This window comes from Leucoraja erinacea, chromosome 13 (genome assembly GCF_028641065.1).
Source record: "Leucoraja erinacea ecotype New England chromosome 13, Leri_hhj_1, whole genome shotgun sequence".
NCBI classification, from domain to species: Eukaryota; Metazoa; Chordata; class Chondrichthyes; order Rajiformes; family Rajidae; genus Leucoraja; species Leucoraja erinaceus.
The window spans coordinates 29183419-29207163 of record NC_073389.1 but is presented as its reverse complement, the minus strand read 5'-3'; the positions used below and the strand labels follow the sequence as shown (position 1 = coordinate 29207163).

The window sequence follows — 23745 nt, the reverse complement described above, 5'->3', positions numbered from 1 at the left end:
TCTTTCAGATAATCATTTGACCTGCGTCGCATCGTCCCACACTCATCTGTGTAAAATTATCCCTTACAATGGTTGCTCCCTGTCAATCTTTCCAGCTTTGGAGAACACAGTGTCTGGGCCAATCTCTCGGCAGGTGGGCAGTGCCTGACTTAAGAGCTATCTTTAGTTTTTGCCAGGTTTCCAGAAGCTCTTATTTTGTTTTAATCCCCCTTTGCTTTGGCTTTGTTTCAGGGAGCGAGGGCAACCTCATGGAAACGCTTTGAAAATAGAATATGTCACGTAGCAAATGGACTTCTGTCCACACCCACTCTCGGGACATGGTGAGTCATGCACCGCCAAAGCACTAACTATTTCAATGACGCCAAGCTTTGTAAGTATGATTTTAGAAAAGAAGAAAAGAATCTGCTCAACATTTGTGTTTATCTTTTTTCAATAATAATTAATTTTGATGGAAATGTTTCCTTCCAAGAGTGCTTATTGGTCTTAATATTGTGGCTCGCAGGCAGATGAAATATATAATATGATTCAGTGGTAATGGGCAATCAAAAACTCCAGTGGATCGATCAAAGCGCCCGATGTTGGGGGAGTCCAGAACCAGGGGCCACAATTTAAGAATAAGGGGTAAGTCATTTAGAACAGAGATGAGGAAATACTTTTTAACACAGGGTTGTGAGTCTGTGGAATTCTCTGCCTCAGAGGGTGGTGGAGGCTGGTTCTCTGGATGCTTTCAAGAGAGAGTTAGATAGAGCTCTTAAAGATAGTGGAGTCAAGGGATATGGGGAGAAGGCAGGAACGGGGGACTGATTGTGGAAGATCAGCCATGATCACCATGAATGGTGGTGTTGGCTCGAAGGGCCGAATGGCCCACTCCTGCACCTATTGCCTATTGCCTATTGCCTCACCTCCAATTCCAAATACTTCCCAGTCGTTCGACCCCCTGAGAGAGACAGAATAAAATATTTGTAAACAAAGCTCGTTGAGAGGAAGCATTTTAGAAAAGCTCCTCTCCGATTCCTGGCGGGCATATTCCCAAGTGGTACAAGGGCCGTCACCCAAAACAAGTTTTGTTCTCTGTGGTGTCAGCTCCAGCCAGAAGCCCAGGCAGCTCTCTCTTGGCTGGATCAAACCTGCGGGATAAGTTATCTGGGGGTCGGGAGCCTGTGTTCAATTATTACTATGGACAACTATAAAGCCAAAAGCAGATTTCAAGCAGAGGAATCCTCAGTTATGGCAAAAAGGCATTGGATCACATTTATTTTAGAGTTGGTAAGGAATATAAGCTGTGTATAAGCTAATTGTTATTCAATGAGACTGAGCTGCTATTTCCAAAAATACCCCAGCTGATTACAGTGGGCAGAGAATGCCAATATCAATAGCCAATCCACATAAGTTTCAAGCTGCCTATGAGGCACTATATATAACAAACTAAGCAGCACAGAGTTGTTCCTGAGGGATTGGCTGCCCTCCCTGATATAGTCCCCAAGGCAAGTGGCGGCACTCATCCCCAGCAATGGAGCTCTACAGGTCTGCCATGGTTCTGGGTGGTGTGGGCGATGCACTGGGCTACAAGAACACCAGGTGGGAGAACTGTCCCTCAGGTGTGGTCATTCTCTCAGAACTGAAAGCTCTCGGTGGATTGGAAGGGATTACATTATCGGTGGACGACTGGCCTGTCAGCGATGACACAGTCATGCACATCGTGACAGCACAGGCACTCGTGTCAGGTAAGAATTCAACAAGCACAACTTTATGCCTCCTCTCAGGTCCTCGCAAGCAAATAGAATTCAGTGCCCAATACCCCAGGGTTACTCAGTATGTTTAAGCACATTCTCTCTGTGACCGTCTGGGTTTCCCCCGGGGGCTCTGATTTTCTCCCGCATCCCAAAGAAATGCGGGTCAGTGACTTAATGAGCCTCTGAGTGTGGATGAATAAAGGGGAGGTCATTTAAGACTGAGGTGAGAAAAAACTTTTTCTGCCAGAGAGTTGTGAATTTATGGAATTCCCTGCCACAGAGGCCAGTGGAGGCCAAATCACTGGATGGATTTAAGAGAGAGTTAGATAGAGCTCTAGGGGCTAGTGGAGTCAAGGGATATGGGGAGAAGGCAGGCACGGGTTATTGATAGAGAATGATCAGCCATGATGACAATGAATGGCGGTGCTGGCTCGAGTGGCCGAATGGCCTCCTCCTGCACCTATTTTCTATGTTTCTATGAGTGGTAGAATCTAGAGGGAAGGGGAGGGGGAGTTTATGGGAATGTGAGGGGAATAGAATGGGGTAGGGAGCATTAGAATAAAAATGATGGCTTGACGGTCAGCAGAGATCCAGCGGTCAAAGGACGTGTTCTGTACGGTATCTCCCCATGACCATGACAAGAAATTACTTGCATATCTGCTGTGTTTTTTTCTGACCTTGGGATAGTCCCAAATCACATTACTGCCAAATAACTACTTTGAAGTGCAGTGACTTTGATCTAGAGGCACCCAACTTATGTTTGCCGAGCTTCCATACACAGTTTGGGCCGTTTGTTTTGGCGATGAATGAGGGATATCTTTAGTTGGATGTTGCCGGTTCTGCCAGGAGTCTGTATTTATTATCTGGTCGAAAATGGCAAACAGTCTATTTGAACTCCTGCAAATGATATGGTGGGATTCCCTTCAGCACAGGGCAAATGATGCAACTAATTGAGTAAATCATTGCACATTGTTTGCGTTTCAAGGCACATCAGATAACAAATAACAGCAGTGAGTGATCTTTCTGAGCAAACATAAGCGAATGAAGTACAGCCAAGCACATTTTGTCTCTTCCTCTTCCTCCCTGATCCGTCACCCTCCCTCTGCCCATCATAGCTGACTGCAGAAGTGGGTGGGTATGCTGTTGGATTGTAATCCCATGGTGACAGGTTGTCATGTGGCAATGGATGTAGGCTTTCATTCAGTGATCACTCTTCACCAAACAGTCGAATGTCTTCTTGAAGAGATGGGTCTTAAACTGATGGTTAGTCCTTGAGGTGTCATTGTTCATCAAAAAATAGTGGAAGAACTTCTCACAGCGGAGCGACAAGGTCCTTGTACATCTGGAGGACATCAACATCATCATCAAACTTGTTTTCAAACTCAGGGAACTAGGTTTAAGCTCATCCCTATGTAGCTGGATCCTCAACTTTCTCATCAACAGACCACAACCAGTACGAATTAGCAACATCGCTTCCTCCTCAATAACCATCAACACAGAAGCACCTCCACGCTGCGTGCTCAGCCCCTTGCTCTATTCACTCTAGACACATGACTGTGCAGCTAGACACAGTTCCAGCTCCCTATTTAAATTCGCCGAGGACCACCATTGTTGGAGGAATAACGGGTAATGATGAGTCAGAGTATAGTAGGGATATTGAAAATCCGACTGAATGGTGCCAGAACAACAATCATGCTCTCAACATCGTCAGGACAAAGGAGCTGATTGTTGACTTCAGGGAAAGGCTGAGGATGCACAAACTTGTTTTAATTGATTTTATTCCTGGGCTTGCAGATTTCGGAAGATCTGTCCTGGGCCCAGCACATTCGCTGGCAGCTCATCCCACTGTATGAAAATGTTGTCCGTTAGGTTCCTATTAAATTTTTCCCCTCTCACCTTAAACCGATGCCCTCAAGTTCTTGATTCCCCTACTCTGGATAAAAGACTCTGTGCATTTACATTCCTGTTCCCGTCATGGTCTTCTCCTGCCAGACTTATCAGATAGTGGAAGCATTGCTAGGGGCCCCTTCACTCTAACCTGGTTGTCCATCGAGATGATTATGACTGTTTTCCATTGGAAACATTTTATTGGTCACTTTCTTTGTTGACGGATGCCATCAATAATCCATCCCAGGTCTTCCAACTCTTCAGTCTGCTTCCCTCTGCCCTTTGTGTGTCTTTTACTCCACTCTTTGTGCAGTTACCTTTGCCACTTATACTGTGCTGGAGTCTGCGATTCCTGAACTGTCCTCACCCATCAACTCAAAATACTGTTTATCCTCCTCCTCAAGGGACTGTTCAGGAGAAGTTGGTGGCCACTTCACAACATGTGCTTGACACACACCCAATCCCCCACTGATATGCACTTTTAAACAAACAGCATGCCATTACATTTACAAACAGCTCAAGGATCAGTGAATCAAGCAGCATCTATAGAGGGAAGGAATTACTAACCTGCTTCAGTTGATAATTGAGCAGTGTTTTGCCCCAGATTCCAGCATTGGCAAATTCTTGTATCAACTACAGTTAGCATCAATTTTAGGACTCTTGCCTCGATCTTCTGATAGGCAAAATAGTTAAAAACTACAAAAAGGTGATGGAATCTGGAGCCAAATATAAACTCCTTGAGGAGTTCCTTCACAGAAGCTGCTCGACCCACTGTGTTCTTCCAGCATTATATTTTGTTTTTATTCTTGGATTTTGAACTTGTCTGAACTTTAACCAAATCACTTTAGTTTAGTCTTTTGAAAGGGACCTGCCCATCGACCCTTATTTAAGAGTTGAGGTCTGCCCTTCTCAAAATGGCATGCGAGATATCCTGAATATTACTGCTCACTATCAGCCCGACATTGGAATCCTGTTTTACATGCACTTATCATTATTTGACTGAGGCTCTCGACACCCAGAATAGCATGGAGCAGATTAGAACTCAGATGACTCAGTGGTTGAAACAGAGAGTATACCAGGGATCAGATGATGTTGACTTTGTACACTTCCCTCAAATTTCTCATCCCTTTAATTGGACTGACGATTTCCCTTCTGGTCTTTACATCTCTCTGTCCTGGATTATGGCCTCACTCTCTGACTGTTGAGTCAAGTTGGGTTTGTCGTCATTTGTATAATTATGGTGAGGTGCAGATACAATGAAAATCTTGCTTGCAGCAGCATTGTAGGACATAGGCTCAGACAACACACAAAATTATGCATAAATTATATTATATGCATTTCTACAATTTTCCTCTAGCCCACGGGATGTATTAGAAAACATAGAAACAGAAAAATAGGTGCAGGTGTAGGCCATTTGGCCCTTCGAACCAGCACCACCATTCAATATGATCATGGCTGATCATCTAAAATCAATACCTCGTTCCTTCTTTTTCCCTACATCCCTTGATTCCTTTAGCCCTAAGAGCTAAATCGAACTCTCTTGAAAACATCCAGTGAATTGGCCTCCACTGCCTTCTGTGGCAGAGAATTCCACAGATTCACAACTCTGGGTGAAGAAGTTTTTCCTCGTCTCAGTCCTAAATGGCTTACCCCTTATACTTAAACAGTGACCCCTGGTTCTGGACTCTATCATTATCGGGAACATTTTTCCTGCATCTAGCCTGTCCAATCCTTTAAGAATTTAAGGTAGACACAAAATGCTGGAGTAACTCAGCGGGCGAGGCAGCATGTTGCTGTTTGGTTTCATGCTAACTGCCTTTGTCGAAAACCAAACAGGGGCACATTCCAATAACTGAGTGACTGGAGAAATAACGATGAAGAAATTCCAAATGCCCACCTCCTAGTCTGGCTGACATTTGAACCTTATTGGAGCCAACAATTGCAATAGCTACTCACTTTGGGGAGATCAAACTGTACCTGTCTGAAGAAGGGTTTCGGCCCAAAACGTCGCCTATTTCCTTCGCTCCATAGATGCTGCTGCACCCGCTGAGTTTCTCCAGCAATTTTGTGTACCTTCAAACTGTACCTCACTGGTCAACTTCAACAGATTCTCATGTCCATAACTTCCTCATTCCTTTTCTAATTTCTTCATCTCAGTGGGTAATTCAGTTTGTTATTCTTTTTTCGGACCTTCCAGACATATGCTTTGCATTGTGTTTCAAGTCCAATTTCACAGAGAAGGTGTTTCAAGCCCCATTCATATAGGATGAGAATCTGGATCAAACTCCTAAACCTAAGCCTCCAACTGATCTTCTCAGCTATCTTAAAGTTTCTGTACATGCCACGGGTTAAACTTTGGTGATACTCGTGAGAAGTGCCCTGGGTGAAAAAGTTCAGGGTGAGGACTAACAGCTGTAGAGGAGATCTGAGGAAGATTGTTTTTCATCTGGAGGGTAGTTGGAGTTCCCTGAGGGGCTGGCGACTCTCACAACATTGAAGAACAACCTAGGGGAGCACGTATCGCAAGTGATGGTTAATAGGATTAGTATAGATGGGTGCTGTGGTCAGCAGGGGCAGGGTGCGCTGAAGAGCCTGTTCTATGCTGTTAGACCTATTCTGGGTTTGCTTATAAACAAGAAGCTATAGTGCAGCAAGTAATTTGGGGAGGAACAGAAACGTGACCCTCTATTAGAAAAAGGTTTGAGTACAAGAGCAAGGTAGTCATGGCAACTGGATAGGCCTTTGGCAAGAGCCATCTGAATTATTGCATAAACATTTGGTATATTTACCGAAGGAAAGCATATACTTCCCACAAAAGGGAGTGCAGCAAAGATTCATCAGAGACACAAAAGACTGCAGTTGCTCGATCTTGAACTTGACACAAAGTGCTGGAGGAACTCGGTGAGTCAGGCAGCATCTGGGGAGGGAAATATCAGGTGACATTTTGGGTCAGGCCCCTTCATCAGACTCACCAGATTGGTGCCAGGGACAATAAGTTTGTCGTATGAGAGATTGAATTGAAGACTGGTACACATTCTTTAGGGTTTAGAGGAGAGAGAGAGGGGATCTCATCAAATCTTACAACAATTCTTAAAGGACACATCAAGCTGGATAGAGGAGAATTGTCCTGGTTAGGATGATGTGTATTGGGCATGAAAGGTGCATCCAATGGGGAACCATTCACACATAGTTTTTGAACATTTGTCACTGTTTTATTTGGATTCTCAGACTTCTGGTCCCTGGATGACCTCTACCGTGAGATGGTGAAGGTTTATGTTGAGATTGTGGAGAAGATCAACAAGCGGCAGACAGACCCAGCCACCATCGAAGGCTGCACCCAACTCAAGCCGGACAACTACCTCCTGGGCTGGCACACGCCCTTCAACGAGAAAGGTACGGGTCGAGCTTCACACCGCATGGGGTTCTCTGACAACACGGCAGCTCGGCAACTGATGCAGCTCTGACCTCTCTTCCGCCCATTAGGGTCAGGATACGGGGCAGCCACGAAGGCCATGTGTGTGGGCATGAGGTACTGGCAGCCCGAGAAACTGGACAACCTTGTGCAAGTCAGCATTGAATGCGGCCGGATGACTCACAACCACCCCACAGGTAATCAACCACGAACATCACACGGGAACTTCACCCCAGCAACATGACCCTCGGGACATCACCCTGAGGGCATCACCCTGGGGACATCGGTACACCCCAGGTACATCACCCCAGGTACATCACCCCAGGTACATCACCCCAGGTACATCACCCCAGGTACATCGCCCCAGGGACATCACCCCAGGTACATCACCCCAGGTACATCACCCTGGTACATCACCCCAGGTACATCACCCCAGGTACGTCACCCCAGGTACATCACCCCAGGTACATCACCCCAGGTACATCACCCTGGGTACGTCACCCCAGGTACGTACATCACCCCAGGTACATCACCCCAGGTACATCACCCCAGGTACATCACCCCAGGTACATCACCCCAGGTACATCACCCCAGGTACATCACCCCAGGTACATCACCCCAGGTACATCACCCCAGGTACATCACCCCAGGTACATCACCCCAGGTACATCACCCCAGGTACATCACCCCAGGTACATCACCCCAGGTACATCACCCCAGGTACATCACCCCGGGGACATCACCCCAGGTACATCGCCCCAGGTACATCACCCCAGGTACATCACCCCAGGTACATCACCCCAGGTACATCACCCCAGGTACATCACCCCAGGTACATCACCCCAGGTACATCACCCCAGGTACACCACCCCAGGTACATCACCCCAGGTACATCACCGCAGGTACGTCACCCCAGGTACGTCACCCCAGGTACGTCACCCCAGGTACGTCACCCCAGGTACATCACCCTGAGGACATCACCCTGGGGACATCACCCCAGGTGCACATACATCACCCCAGGTACATCACCCCAGGTACATCACCCCAGGTACATCACCCCAGGTACGTCACCCCAGGTACGTCACCCCAGGTACATCACCCCAGGTACATCACCCCAGGTACACCACAGGTCACCCCCAGGTACATCACCCCGGGGACATCACCCTGGGGACATCACCCCAGGTACATCACCCTGAGGACATCACTCCGAGGGACATCACTCCGAGGGACATCACTCCGAGGGACATCACTCCGAGGGACATCACCCTGGGGACATTACCCCCTGGGAAATCAGTCCCAGGAACATCACCCCCAGGTTCATCACCAGGTCATCAGCCCAGGTTTACCAAACCAGGGTCATGACCCCGCAAATCATCAACTCAGAGTCATCACCCTGGGTCATCCTCCTGTGGTCATCACCACATGTTCGCTACCGGGTCATCACCACTGGGTCATCATCCCAGAGTCATTACCCCGGGTCATCTCCCAGGAACATCACAAGGGTCATCACTCAGGGTCATTACCCTGAATCATCAGCTCAGAGTCACCATCTCGGGGCCATCAGCCCAAGTCATCACACCAAAGACATCATCCCAGCATTGTCACCCTGCGGTCATCACCCCAATACATCACCCAAGGACATCGCACCTGGCTCATCGCCCATGGGTCAACTTCCCAGAGTGATTCCCCACAATCATCACCCCAGGATCACCACCACTCCAGAGTCTTCACCCAGAAACATCACCCTAGAGCCACCACCTGCGGGTCATCACTGCAGGGTCATCAACCAGAGTTATCACCCAGAGCCATTAACCCAGGTCATCACCAAAGGGCATCACCCCATGTATTTACGCCAGGGTTACCGCACCAGGGATATTACCCCAGGGTCATCCCTCCAGGTCATCATCTCATGGTCATCATCTCACCTTGGGTCCCAAACTCAGGTTGCGTTCTATGTCATCACGTCAAGGTCAACATCACAGGGATATTTTGTAATTTCTAAGTACCGTACCTAAGTTAGCAAGTTCGTTTAGCTGCAGCAAGTAAGAATTTCATTGTTAATTTGGAAATACACATAGTCCCATTAATTCCTCCTGTACTTTTCACACTTTAGACTCCTATAAAAGAGGGGAAAGAGGCAGGAGAACTGGTGGGGTGTGAGATGGTATGAGAAATGTGTGCACACAGGTGTGGGCTGGCAAGGGAAAGAGAGGTAGAGCGAGGGATTTCTACCGCTATCTGCCACCTGGTCTGCTCCTTTCCCCTCCTTCCACCACTTTCCCATCCCCGAGTCCCACATATCCCTTTTACCTTCCCCCCGCCCTTTTCACTCTGGCTTTACATTTATCTTATCTGAGACTTTTTTGTCTCCTCCACTCCAATCTGTCAATCCCCAACCCCCCCCCCCACCCTCCATCAGATTCCATTTATTACTTACCGGGCTTTCTCCTCTGTCCTCTAGAAACACCAACAGTAGGTGTACCCTACAAAGTGACAATAATATCTTGATTATTTGATCAGCATCCTATAACAGAATAGAATAGTTTCTTTATTGTCATTGTAACATGAACCATGTACAATGTAACATTGCAATGTAACATTGCAAGTTCCAGACTTTACTGTCCTAATTTAAGTAACTAATTTCAGTCTTTGCAGCTTATCCTTCAGCGTGTTCCGAGTGAAGAAAGTTCATGTATCTCTGCCTGAAAGGCCATCCCCTACTTTGCGTGCGTAACTCTTGGTTCTAATTACACTGCACCCATTGCCCCCTTGCAGCCCATTCGCTGCCCATAACTACCACATCCATTGTCCCCTTCCTGCCCGCTCACTACTGCATCCATTGCCCCCTCAATGTCCATCATATCCACTTGAGAAAGTGGATGGAATATTGGTTTAATATCAGAAGCAACAAGAGTAGCTATCTGGCCCTTCAAACCTGGCTTGTGGAGACAGGATTCCACAGCAGTGCTGCACCACACAGGGCTTCTGTCTTGATTTTTAAGGCCATTTGTCTGGAGTTGTCAATCTACACCACTCACAATCCTACATTATTCCCGTTTGCCCTCCATATCTCCCTTATTTGGTTGTTTGCTTCACCTTCCTGTCACCTCTTGCCCCACCTCTCCACATCATCTATTTTTATTGACTATCTCCCCTCTACTATTTCTACTGATGAAGGGTCCCAACCCCAAACATTGTCTAATTCCCTCCAAAGATCCTGGCTGACCCACTGAGTAATCCAGCACTTGGTTTATTGCTCCAGATTCAAGCATCTGGAGTCTCTTTTGTCTCCTAAAAGTCGCTGCTTGTAATTTTGGTTGCCCATTTACATTAGGTCTGAATTCCTGGTGGGTTAATTGGCCACTATAAGTCACAGTTTGTGTAGGTGAGTATGGAATCTGGGGGAAGGTGAGAACAATAAAAATGCGAATAGCATACGATGAACATAGGGGAATGCTCAGAGAACGACACAGTGACGCAGCGATAGAGTTGCTGCCTTACAGCGCCAGAGACCCAGGTTTAATCCTGACTATGGGTGCTGTCTGTACGGAGTTTGTACGTTCTCCCCATGACCTGCATGGGTTTTCTCCGGGATCTCCAGTTTCCTCCCACACTTCACAGGTTTGTAGGTAATTGGCTTGGTATAAATGCCAATTGTCCCTCGTGTGTGTGGGAGAGTGTTAGTGTGCGAGGATCACTGGTCGGCATGGACTCTGGAGGGAGTAGGGAGTGGTGTAGAGAGAGGCAGTGGATGGTGGGCCGAAGGGTCTGTTTCTAAACTAAACTAAAAAAGAGCTTATTTCTTATGCAGTGTGGCTCTAATTGTCAAAGCTCCTACCAGTGAGAACATTTTTGCACTGTATCAGCTCCTTACAATTTAAAACTCCTTCTAAACATGTCAGTACAATAGTGCAGTGCCCAGTTCCTACTGTTCTGCAGCCCAGGTAGCTATATGATGAATCCTCTGCTGTCTCTCCTTTAAGACCGTGACTTTCTTCCTCATGGCCACTGTCATACTCTAGTTGGAGTGGCTTTGCCCTACTTTGGAAAGTTACTAATGACTCAGTCACGGCTCATGTGCTCCAGCTTGTATCTCCCTGTCTGTACCAGGCTTCCTGGGATCACTGTGCACAGCGTTGTTTGCATCCTACGCCATCCAGCGCAAGCCGGTGGTGGAGTGGGGACGGGAGATGCTGAAGGTTCTCAGTGAGGCTGAGAGCTACTGCAGGAAGACCATCCGGCACATGGCAGGTAAGAGCAGGGCTGGGGTGGGGGAGGGACAAGTTGGTGGTGTGGGCACAGGGAGAATAGCTAAACGCAAGGTCACGGCTGGCAGTGTACCCAAAAACTGCACACACTTTTCTCACACTTGATAACAATATAGAAGGCAGCCATTTGACACCGTCTATGTTGGCACTGAAATCAGTTCTGTTAACCGCGATACCCCGACAACCTATTCTGTCTCACATGCATTTCAGCACACACCCAATCCGTCTGCCACCCACCCACACTGGGGGCAATGTACAACAGCCAATTAACCCACTGACACACACATCTTTAGGACATGGGTAGAATAGAATAGAATAAACTTTATTAATCCCCTTATTCAGGGGAAATTCAGATGTCCTTGCAGCACATTAATAAAAATACAACAAAGTATTCATGAAGAAATTCAACACCAAACATAAAACATCCCCCCACAGTGATTCCCACTGTGGGGGAAGGCACAAAGTTCAGTCCCCATCCTCTTGTCGACCCAAAGTCGGGCCTATTGAGGCCTCCACAGTCGCCGCCACGGCGCCCGATGTTCTCGCCGGGTGATGGTACTCCGGCGTCGGGTAGAAACTGGAGCACCCAGGGGAAACCCATGTGGTCACAGAGAGAACATACAAATCCCACACTGGCAGTCATGATCACAAGTGCTGTCTGTGTTGGTTTTACATGTTCTTTGCGTGACTGTGTGGGGTTCATCCCACATCTCAAAGACGTGTGTATTAGGTTAATTAGCTGCTGTAAATAGCCTCTGAGTATTGGAGAGTGGTGGAATCTGGAGGGAGTTGATGGGAAAAGTGGAAGAATTGGCTAATGGGACTGCCCTACATAACTGGATGGGCTGAGCAGCTTCCTTCCATGTTTTAAGTAAATATTAATGTGTCCCCGTGTGACCAAGACCTGGAGAACACTCAGGGACGGCACAAGAAAAGTTGGGAACGTAATTAGGATTGGTGGGAATAAGCGGTCAAAGTGCCAGGGTCAAGGTAGGGTAGAGACAAAGCTGCACACTCAGACATGACGGAGACACATGCACCTTGTGCATTCACACACGTCATGTATGCAGGCACTCACGCACATTTTTACACTTGGGCACATACCTCAGTCGAAGGCTTCCTTCCCCCTCCCACCAGTATCTTCTCCAAAATGACCACATGGCAAAGGGATGAATGGCCTAATTCTGCTCCTATCTCTTTTGAATTTATGAGGTCAGCTGTTGTGAAGGAGGCTGGCAAGATCAGGCCATCGACAGCTGAAGGGGCAAGTGGGGAGGAGGCAGCAGCCTGCTTCATCAGATGGTCCCATCTCTCTCAAAACAGTACGGACCCCCTGCCCTAGCCTTTCCCAACCCTTCCCAAGGGCCTGTAATCAACCAAAACAGGGAACCTACCCAAAATGACACAGCATCCTTCTAACCTTGAAAAGCCAGATGTCAGACCAGAATGAAATTTGATCATTGGATTAACTAGTCAGCATATAAATATAAAATGTGAGCCAAATCTAAAAGTAATGCTGAGATTTCTCCAAAATAACACCACTGTAACAAATTAGATTATATGGGCAGGGTATAGAAACAAGGAACTGCAAATACGAGTTTCTTTTTGGTTTTTTTTTAATATTTATTTTATTAGAAGCAATTGTACAAGGAGAAAGTAATTGACATAACAGTGATACAATTTTCGTACTGCTTCAATTTTAACATTTTATAAACTAATAACTAAATCGGAAAAAATGAAAAAAGGGAAAGAAAGAAAAGAAAAAGAAAAGAAAGAATTTCAAGAAAGACACAAAAAAGAAAAAAGAAAAACCCCAGAACTAATGAAGAAGTGAAAGAAGCGGAGATATATCCCTCTACCCTTCCATACACCCGCTCACCTGACCCTAACGTCGGTTTTAAGTTTGTGTTCAACCATTATGTTGTTGAAGAAATTCAATAAAAGGAGACCATATTTTGGAAAATTGATCTGGTTTGTCAGTCAAAACAAGCCTTATTTTTTCTAAATGTATTTTTTCTCAGACATTTCTGTGATCCACATCTTCAGTGTGGGGACTGTTATCTTTTTCCAGAATTTAAGTATAAGTTTTTTCGCAGTCAAGGAAGCGTCTTTGAGATATTGTTAGATTAGGGCAGCCCTCTGACATTCCTAATATTTTTAGTTTTGAATTTGGCTCCAATTGAATGCAGATACTAGTTTATACCAAAATTAGATACAAAGTGCTGAAGTAACTGATCCTTTTTCTCCAGAGATGCTGCCTGACCCGCTGAGTTATTTGAGCATTTTGTGTCTATATGTGGGCTGGGGCTGCTCAGGGAGGTTGAGGGAAGGCCAAAGAGGTTTCATGAAGTACTTGGATAAGGTGAGAGGCCACAGTCTTTTCCCCAGAGTAAGAGTTAAGAAAATAAAACCTCAGCAAGAAAAATATTTTAATGGGTCGGGGACATTGTGATATTGGTTGAGAGAATGGCCAGATTAAGAAGTGCCTCTTTCCTCAGAGTACCAAGAAAATTGGTTTTATTTTGAAACTAAATGGCAGTCGTATTTGGAAGAGAGAGGAATTGCCCAGGAGGGACAGAATACACCGACATTTCCCAAGAATTACGATGCAGAGAAAAGAGATCAGGTTGGTTAATTTTAAGTGCTCTATTTCAAAACTCTATAATCGAGGTGTCAATGGTATGGATCCCAGGAGACACGTCCTTCACCAGCAGAGAAATCTTGTGAAATTGCCACCCACTGCCCAAATTTTAGCCACTCCCATATCATTGTGGGGGGCATGTTTCGTGGATTTGTGTTCAACCTGTAGAGAATCATTGTTGGTGCTTTCACCAGGAGATGAGCCTGGCTTTGCGGTAGGGAATGGGTCCTATGGAGAGGTCGTGATACTGCCAAAAACTAGCCCTTATGCCACATTCCAAGGCAATTCATCAGGAATCTCACCAGAAGGGCTCAAAGAAAACTGAAGTTGGCTGGTTTGTGACCAGCTGTGTGGGGATGTCAATGTGTCTCAGAGGTAGTATACGCTATACTGCATCTCTGGTGCACCAATGATGGAGACGGGGTACCTCGGATGGCATCTTTAATCCATCATTTGGAGTGTTGTTGCAGTTTTACTCATTCAGAAAGTGTGGGGAATCCCATCACACTCCTACCCAGTAGATGGTGGAACTGCTTTACAGAAGTGAGTCCCTCACTGCAGGAGACACAGCCTCTGACCTCCTCTCATCACTTTGTTTATGCTTCGAGTGTCTGTTCCACAGGGCTTCAGTGGAGGGTAACCTGGTCGTGAAAATGTCCCATGGCAGCGGGGAGGTGTTCCAGCCCCCTTCTGAAAAAAGATTCCTTGGGTGAGAATACAGCTCACCACTTAGCAGCCCAAGACCACGTTTAGTTGGTTGATCATAGAAACATAGAAAATAGGTGCAGGAGTAGGCCATTCGGCCCTTTGAGCCAGCACCGCCATTCAATATGATCATGGCTGATCATCCAAAATCAGTATCTCGTTCCTGCTTTTTCCCCCATATTAATCTGATGTTTGCGATGTCGAATGATCACAATTCTGTTGACAACTCATAAGTGGGACAGTCGGAATCAAGTCCCTGTCCTCGTCACAAAGGTCAACTTTCCATGGATGCTCTGGGATACTCTGGACAATATGCTCTGATATGTTCTGGCTTGCTTTGTATCTTTGCTCTGTGATGGTTAGAAGTTTTTGCTCTAGAACAGTTTGCATTGGGCTGAACTGAGAAGGTGGTCTGGGCTGGTTTGGGCTCTTTGCTCTGAGTTGCACAGGTTCCTCTGCTCATAATAAGTCAGCGTTGGTTTATTTGTCAGCAGTGTTTGGGATGAGAAATAAAGAGTGACAGATATGGATGCACTCAATCTACTGGTACTCAGAAGGGATGGATAAATTGCATAAATTAACAATCTTAAATGAAAGAAATTAAGGACAAAAGAATGATATGTTGGCAAATTAACTCATCAAAGGTCTACAAAGAATGGAGCTCAGAAGGTGTGGGTGGGCGGCGAGGACATGATGCGCCTATGATAGCCTACGATGCCCTCCTGTCTGCTGGCAACAACTGGACAAACCTGTGTAACCATGCCATGTTCCATGGAGGTAAGAGGATTTATTGCCACCATGATCATTCATTCTGACATTCTCAGTAATCAGCATAGAGGACATCAGAGCTTCAAAAACACAAGACATCTTGGATGATCCTGCAGGTAGTAATCATGGCAATGTTGCAAATAAATACATTTCCGCATTATTTAATTATCCCACGCCCGCTTCCCCTACGAGTGATAACATCATTTACACCAGCTTCACGTACACCTATTTTCTCATGAACATTAACAATTAGATCTTTGGAACGTTCCTTTACTAAGCAAGGAAGTTTAATGCACGCTTTCCCCAGTTTTTAATGTGCAATATCTGAATGGTATAAAAGGCACAATCTTCAGTTCAGTCCTGGCTGACCTGTATCTAAACTCTAAACTCCAATTATTTATCTTGCTCCATTCCCCTGAAACCGTTACCACACAGTATCGAATCCAGGTGCCTGGAGCTGAGGTAGCAGCATTACCTACAGTAACATGGACAGTCCTCAGCTGCACCAGAGTATACATTTGTCATTGAGGATGGCACGATGGAGTCACTGTCTCATTGTTCCAGAGATCTGGGTGTGATCTTGGCCTTGGGCACTGTCTGCATGAAGTTTGCACGTTCTAACTGTGACCAAGTGGGTCTCCCCGGGTGTTCCGGTTCTCTGTCACATAAACGCACCAGTTGTTAGGTTAATTGGTCGTTGGAAAATGCCCCAATCTGTTGGAGAATTGATGGGGGGCGGCACCGCGCCAGGAGGCAAAGACGTGACCAACCTCTTCCTTCATTCCAACAGGACAGAGCGGGGCCACCGGCTCCATCGCTGGCTGCCTCTACGGCCTACTCTTCGGAATGACAAACATTCCCAAAGGACTGTACCAGAATCTGGAGTTCAGAGAGACACTGGAGGAGCTGGCAGCAAAGCTGCATAAAGCAGCCAATGCGAGTGAAGACCCCTGACTGGTGTCATGGGAATGGGAACAGCGGTTTGAACCCAGTCACTGGTCATTTAAAACATATTCAGATTTCCAGACCTTTTTCACTGACAAATCTGTTTCACTAATATGTGTTACTGACATTAAAAATAGAAAAGTAACTAGCAATGAGTGTGGCTCTGTGGCTTTAAATGGGCGTGCTTTAAAATACAAACAGTGCGACAATTCACTGGGCTTCTCAATGCCAGACCCTTGTCAGCAGCGATGTGCGAAGTGGAACTTCTGTTGAATGTTTAGTGAAAGGAAACACTGTGGAGAAATGGATTCAGAGTACATACTGTATAACATGGCCTTCATTATGTACATTTTACAGTGGCCAATTAACCTAACAAAGCTTTCTAGGATTTATAAGGTACCTGTTTTCAGTGCAGTTTGAAGAAGGGCCCCAACCCAAAATGTCACCATTCCTTTTGCTCCAGAGATGCTGCCTGAGTGGCTGAGTTACTCCAATACTTTGTGTCTATCTTCAGTACTTAGTATGTATTTCACAATGTACATTGTACATACTTTACTATATTTGTAATACCACCTCCTATTGTAAAGTGTACCATGCATTTGCTTGGACCAAGCAACAAATATTAATCTGGGAGTGAGACAGCTGTCATCTCATTACACCAACCCTTTCTCTCATTGTATGTACCATGATTATCTCATACACAGCCTTCTTCCCTCTACAACCATCAACCCCAATTATCCTATCTCATCTATCCTATCTTATCCCATCTCCTCCATCTGCCCATCACCCACTGCATACCCTCCCCCTGCACTGCTCATCCCTCCCCTGCCTCTGTTGTTGCCACCACCCACCTTCAATTCCACCCTTCACATTTCTTTCCCACCAGATTTATTTTGTTTCCCGCTAATCACCTCCCAGCCTCGGTCACTATCTCTACCCTTCCTTCTCCACCTAACTCTAATGTGCCAATTAACTTTTCCTCCTGCATCCACTTACTTCTAACTAACCACCTCTTTATACTGACTCATAATATTGTGTACCCATTTCTCTCCACAGATGCTGCCTGGCCAGCTTTCTTCCAGCTCCTCTTACTACATATTCCAGCATCTGCAGCTTTGTGCTTCAGTCCTCTCACTTTTTACATCCTTACAAACTGAGAGCAAAATTGATTTGACTTCACTTTAAAAATATTAAATGTTTATTGCACCATATTGTATAAAGCTAGCTAGTCCCATTGTGCACTGGAGATTAAAGGGTAATCTAACAGGGCGATAGACTGGTTATGTAGAGATCCAATCTGTTCTCTGCCAGAAGACGGGAAGCTGCAAAATTCAGCTTCTACCGAAAGCGTTAGCATTTCAAGTTGATGACTGATAGAAATGTTTTATCTTTCAGTTCTGATGAAATATTATCTGCCACGCTCTCTGCAAGTGTGCCTGACTTGCTAAAGCTTTAGCATTTGCTTTTATTTCTGATTTTCAACACAGTCTTTTTATCCACACAAAAAAACATTGAAGCTACAGAGCTCGGGGCAGTGAGGATGAGAGAGGCAAGGGTGGTATGGCAGGGAACCCAAAAGCATACAAGTCGGTGAGGTGTCCATGGCTGTAAAGGCAGGGGAGCGTGGAGGATGGGGTAGATAGAACAAGGCAGGGGAGATGGATCAATTCACATTTCAAACCAGGGGTCCGTAATCTTTGTCAGAGGAAGATGTAGTAATCTCTGCACCACCAAGGTTCCAAATGAATGATGGACTAAGCAGAAAGGCCTTAGGAACAAGAGGGTATTTGTAGGCCCACACTGCTCCATCCTGCTGTTGCCGTACAACAAAGGTTGTTGCCTGGATATTTTATTCTGCAGCCAAAACCAACGCTGGGGGAAGGTGGAGGTAGGGAGGTGGGGCATGAGTGTGTGGAGCGGAGGATCACATAAAATCTATATAATGCATCTTAGACTCCATGTTTAGATGGTAGAAATAAAGAACAGCATTTGCTGGTTTGCAGAAAAGGACAACATCCTGGAATAACTTAGCAGGTCACAAATTCACAACTCTCTGGGTGAAAAAGTTTTTTCTCACCTCAGTCTTCAATGGCTTCCCCTTTATTCTAAGACTGTGGGCCCTGGTTCTGGACTCGCACAAACATTGCAACCATTTTTCCTGCATCTAACTTGTCCAGTCCTTGTATAATTTGATATGTTTCTATAAGATCCCCCCCCCCATCCTTCTAAACTCCAGTGAATACAAGCCTAGTCTTTTCAATATTCATTGATGATACAACTGCTGATGGAAGTAGCATCATGAACTCTGAAGTGTATAGAAACATCTTATCTGCTCAGGTTCAAACAAATGCCTCAAAAATCATTGACAAGCGGTTCATTCTACAGCAAGACAATGATCCCAAACATACTGCTAAAGCTACAAAGGAGTTTCTCAAAGCTAAAAAATGGTCAATTCTTGAGTGGCCAAGTCAATCACCCGATCTGAACCCAATTGACTATGCCTTTTATATGCTGAAGAGAAAACTGAGGGGAACTAGCCCCCAAAACAAGCATAAGCTTAAGATGACTGTAATACAGACCTGGCAGAGCATCACCAGAGAAGACACCCAGCAACTGGTGATGTCCATGAATCGTAGACTTCAAACAGTCAGTGCATGCAAAGGATATGCAACAAAATACTAAACATGACCACTTACATTTACATGACATTGCTGTGTCCTAAACATTATGATGCCCTGAAATGGGAAGACTATGTATAAACACTGCTGTAATTTCTACATGGTGAAATCAAAATGTATAAAAATGGCCTTTATTAAAGTCTGACACTGTGCACTTTAACGTATGTGATTTTTTTCGATTACAAATCTCAAATTGTGGAGTACAGAGACAAATAAATAAATGATGGGTCTTTGTCCCAAACATTACAGAGGGCACTGTAGGTGGAGGGGAAGGTAGTGTTGAGAAAGCAGGGTCTCTGCAGAAGGACTTGGACAGGTTGGGAGAGTCGGCAAAGAACTGGCAGATGGAATGTGCGGTCCTGAACTTTGGTAGTAAGAATAAAGGCATAGACTTTTTTCTAAATGGTGAGAGGATTTAGAAACTGGAGGCGCAAAAGGGCCTGGAAGCATTGAAGATTAATTTGCAGGTTGCATTGGTAGTAAGAAAGACAAATGCAATGTTAGCTTTCAATACGACAGGACTAGAATATAAAAGCAGCGATGTAATGCTAAGGCTTTATAAGGCACTGATCAGACCGTATTTGGAGTATTGTGAGCAATTCTGGGCCCCATATCTGATGTGGAATGTGCTGTTGTTGGAGAGGGTCCAGAGGAGGTTTACAAGAATGATCCTGGGAATGATTGGATTAATGTATAATGAGTCATGGGTTATGGAGAGATTGCAGAAGAGTGGGGTTGAGACGGATAGATCAACCTTGATTGAATGGCAGGGTAGACTTGATGGGTCAAATGACCAAATTCTGCTCCTATGAATTATGAACAGCACCATGGGAGCACAGTGACCAGGTGTTTAAAGAGGCTTACCTGCACTTACTATTAATGACCTCTCAATACTGTAGATAAGAATTAAAAAATGAATTATCTGAGATATGTTTTGGTCCTTAATTGAATAAAATGCAACAGGTAGAAGGATATTTGTTTTTTATTCAAATTTAGAGATGCTTTTATAAGATGCAACCATATCAAAGACATTTAAAATAAGAAATTAACCAAGGTTTTGTAACATATAAAATTCCTTATATTATAAAGTAATAGAGAATAAATAATGGACTTAGATGCATGTACACACGGCACCTTATAAAATGACTAATCTGGTCATTATTCACGATATAATTAGTTAAAACCTTTTGATAAAATATACCCTCTGACACATATGGCAACCTAATCACAAACATTTGCCCATTACACAATTATTGGTCAAAATATGTAGTAGGTGAGAGTTCCCACCTTAACGGCTGACCACTATTTAAATACCCTGAATTTGTCAAGCTCTGAGGTCTTTGCTGGCCTCTCTCCACAGTGTTTCTATAGAAGGGCAGTAAAGGGCTGAAAGAGACAACACAAAGAGATTTCCATATAATGAACATTGAAGGGGGTAGGAGAATGAATGAAGTGAGACCAAAACTTTTTACTGCTGCCTGTTTCACAAGAAATGAACAATGCCTGAAGGGAAGATGGAAGTTGGAACCAATTACCCACAAGATGGACTTTAGCTATATTCAGTGTGCTAAATGGTGACATGTTAATAGAAAGCCATGTAATAAAGGTGAAATTGAGACATCCTTGCTTTAGAAAACTTTTGGAAGTTTGCACCCCTTTCAAAGCTTAAAATCCAGGCTGCATGATTCACAAAGGAAAAAGCAGAATTCTGCAGAGGCACCAAGGAGAATGCTGGTGGCAAGAGTCGGTGAGGAAGTGAAGGCGAGAGGCCAGTTACAGAGCTTGACACGTAGATCTCATGACCCTGATGAGCGTTGGGCCTCAAAGGGATACTGAGGGTTACTCTTCCCTCGAGTAGCTGCAAGCCACGTCACAATGGACACAGCAGTGATTCCTAAATGTAGCATTGGTTTTGGCAACAAACATTAATCAGAAATTACACCAAACCCACTGACATTTTTTAAATCTTTGGTATCTAGCACAAGTCTGTTTGGCTTCCGATATTAAGAAATATCTGCAGATACAATGAGGTTGTTTGATAAATTTTATATGGCTTCAAGCAGTTTACATTTGTTTTCTGTTGTTCTGAGGGTGTGTGGAGCATTTCAAGGGAGTGAACAGCACCCTCCTGTTCCTACACAAGTACAATATCTTGGCAGCTTGCTTTCGCTTAAACATTGCCCACGTCCCATCAGTCTAGCTGCATTACAAAGGTTAATGTTCAGACTGAAGTAGCCATTCCTTTGGCAAACCCAGCATATAGCAAGATGCAATGTTAACATATAAAAGCATGAGAACCAGAGTGGTCGCCCGTCAGTTCACCACTGCGAGGTCCCAGAGTCAGATACAGGATTGTCCCGGCCACCTGACCTGGATTTTTTAATAATACAAATATTATTTAAAAAAGGCCTTTTAAATAAAAACATAATTAAAATGTAAATGATGAAAGGAAGTACGAGCGGGCTTCATGGACAGGTCACCAATGCCATGATTGCACAGCTCCTGGGCTGCTGCAGAGAACAGGGAACTTCCCACTGGGTGGTGACCCTGTGGCAGAGAGCCAGTCTGGGCCGGGTGTGGCACCATGGCGGGGCTCTCTGAACGGCCTGCCCACTGAAACCTATACGTTTAGTAACGTGGAGTCCCGAAAATCAAACTTTTAAAATACGCAAGGCTGCCTTTTAAAATCAAACACGTTTCCCTTCTCTGTTGCTTGCTGCAGATTTCCCACACATGAGGGGGCAGGGAGAGGAAGAACCACCCTGGGCCAGTGACAGACAGTGAGACACAGCTTCACACCCGGTGGGTAGACCAAGCCCACACTCATACACCTGGGGATATATTGGACATAGTCTCTCACTCACACTCGAGGATATATATTGGCCACTCTCGCACCCATACACTTGAGGGGATATAATTGACACAGTCACAGAGCTCAGGGTATACATACTGGGCATGGTCACATGCGCACACACACCTCAGTGTACATATTGGGCACAGTGTACTTGGAGTACACTGGGAGTACATTCTAGGCACAGTCACACTTACACACCTGGGGGTGTATATAGTGGGCATGGTCACACTTACACACCTGGGTGTACATACTAGGTACAGTCACACTCACATACATTGGGACTGTCTGACATACAAAGCCACAGTCTACACCGGCACATGTGTACTGAGTAAACCATGTGCATAGACCACTGTGCATGCTATTACATGTTTATCAGGCATAAAGCCTTCTCGTACAACTGGTCACGTATGTTGGGCAAGCAGGCATTCATTCCTCCCGCAAGGACTCTTGCGGATATGGGCACGTATATCAGACTCAGAGGAGACACATACAAGGGGATGTAGCCATTTCACACACAGGGTATTCTGCCAGCACAGAGGCAAAGCCGCACACTCAGACACGACAGTCACTTGTGTCGAGACACACGCATCTTGTGCATTCACACCTTTCATGTATGCAGACACTCACGCACATTTCTACACTGGGCACATATCTCAGTCGAAGGCTTCCTTCCCCCTCCCAGCAGTAGCTTCACCAAAATGACCAAAGGCAAAGCTTGCTCCAACTGGTTTAAACACAAGATTATAATATGTTAACCTGTGTACGATTGTCACAATGTTTGAGATAACATGGATAAAGCTCCAACAGTGGTTTGCAGCTGAATCTTGTTTCATAAATATGTCAAAATACTTTGCATGCAAAATAAGGTTTATAAAGACATGAGGCCTCCACTAAAGCAGGAACTGGGTGTAACCTTCAGCTCCCGTCACTATGACGTCCATCCAGATCCGCATGGTCTCAGGAGAAGGTGCTACCATGTAGAAGATTCTGTCCCGGGTTTTCACACTGAAGGTAAGCAAAGGTTTGGGGCTCTAGGAAGAGAGACGGCACATGTTCAAAGCAATGCAATTGTTTAGCAGGGAGTCTACTCTACACTGAGCCACTATCCTCAAGGATTCTCACTGTCCTCTTTCTAGGCTAGGCAGCCTAATCTACACTGCCCAGCAGAAGACCCCTAAGGAAAGGAAAGATTTTCCTTGGAGTCATAGGATGTAGGCGAGGTAGGATGTAGGCATTCAAATTCACTAAAGAGAAGGACATGTGATCAGTGTGAAGAATACTAATGAGCAAGGCATCTAGAGATTAATGAAGAGGTGGTATTGGGGTTCTTGAAGAGGATTATGGCAAAGGTAGTTGGACTTTAATCTAAGAATTGTGGTGTGTTGCACTTTGGGCTGTCAAATGTACACTGTTAATGGCAAGACCCTTAACAGCATTAATGTACAGAGGGGTCCAAGTCCATAGCTCCCTGAAAAGTGCAACACAAGTAGAAAGAGTAGTGAGGAAGGCTTTATGTTTAGGGTACACAAAAATGCTGGAGAAACTCAGCGGGTGCAGCAGCATCTATGGATCGAAGGAAATAGGTGACGTTTCGGCCCGAAACGTCACCTATTTCCTTCGATCCATAGATGCTGCTGCACCCGCTGAGTTTCTCCAGCATTTTTGTGTACCTTCAATTTTCCAGCATCTGCAGTTCCTTCTTGAAGGCTTTATGTTTACTTGCCTCATTGGTCCAGTCATTGAGTATAAAGAGTCAGGAAGCCATGATGCACCTTAATAGACTTTGGTTCGGCTGCACGGAGTATTGTGTGCAGTTCTTGTCATGCTATTTCAGGAAGGATGTGGATGCTTTGG

The 23745-nt window shown here is 45.2% G+C and overlaps 2 protein-coding genes across 10 annotated transcripts in view; one reads left to right on the top strand and one right to left on the bottom strand.

The window, feature by feature from the left end:
* Positions 1–190: 190 nt before the first annotated feature.
* adprhl1 (ADP-ribosylhydrolase like 1) lies at positions 191–19204 on the top strand. Of its 4 annotated transcripts, none has more exons than XM_055644735.1 (7): positions 191–320; positions 6849–7013; positions 7104–7229; positions 11143–11283; positions 13799–13926; positions 15291–15423; positions 16205–19203. In XM_055644735.1, exons 1-7 carry the CDS (start codon positions 287–289, stop codon positions 16366–16368), a joined length of 891 nt encoding a protein of 296 aa, XP_055500710.1. In that variant the 5' UTR covers positions 191–286; the 3' UTR covers positions 16369–19203. The 4 variants fall into 4 exon arrangements, with proteins under 4 accessions (XP_055500710.1, XP_055500709.1, XP_055500708.1 ...); XM_055644734.1 differs by having other exon boundaries at positions 245–370; positions 16205–19204; XM_055644733.1 differs by lacking the exon at positions 191–320 and adding an exon at positions 528–621 and having other exon boundaries at positions 16205–19204.
* A 755-nt stretch (positions 19205–19959) lies between these two features.
* LOC129702771 (pleckstrin homology-like domain family B member 2) overlaps positions 19960–23745 on the bottom strand; it is a 115900-nt gene continuing 112114 nt past the window's right edge. For 2 of the 6 annotated variants that reach the window (XM_055644724.1, XM_055644730.1), the window contains exon 21: positions 19962–22922. In XM_055644724.1, the coding sequence (XP_055500699.1) occupies positions 22782–22922 (141 nt within the window). In that variant the 3' untranslated portion in view covers positions 19962–22781. Of the gene's footprint in view, positions 22923–23745 lie in introns of all 6 variants that reach the window. The other 4 variants (XM_055644726.1, XM_055644725.1, XM_055644729.1 and 1 more) reach the window with 3 other exon arrangements.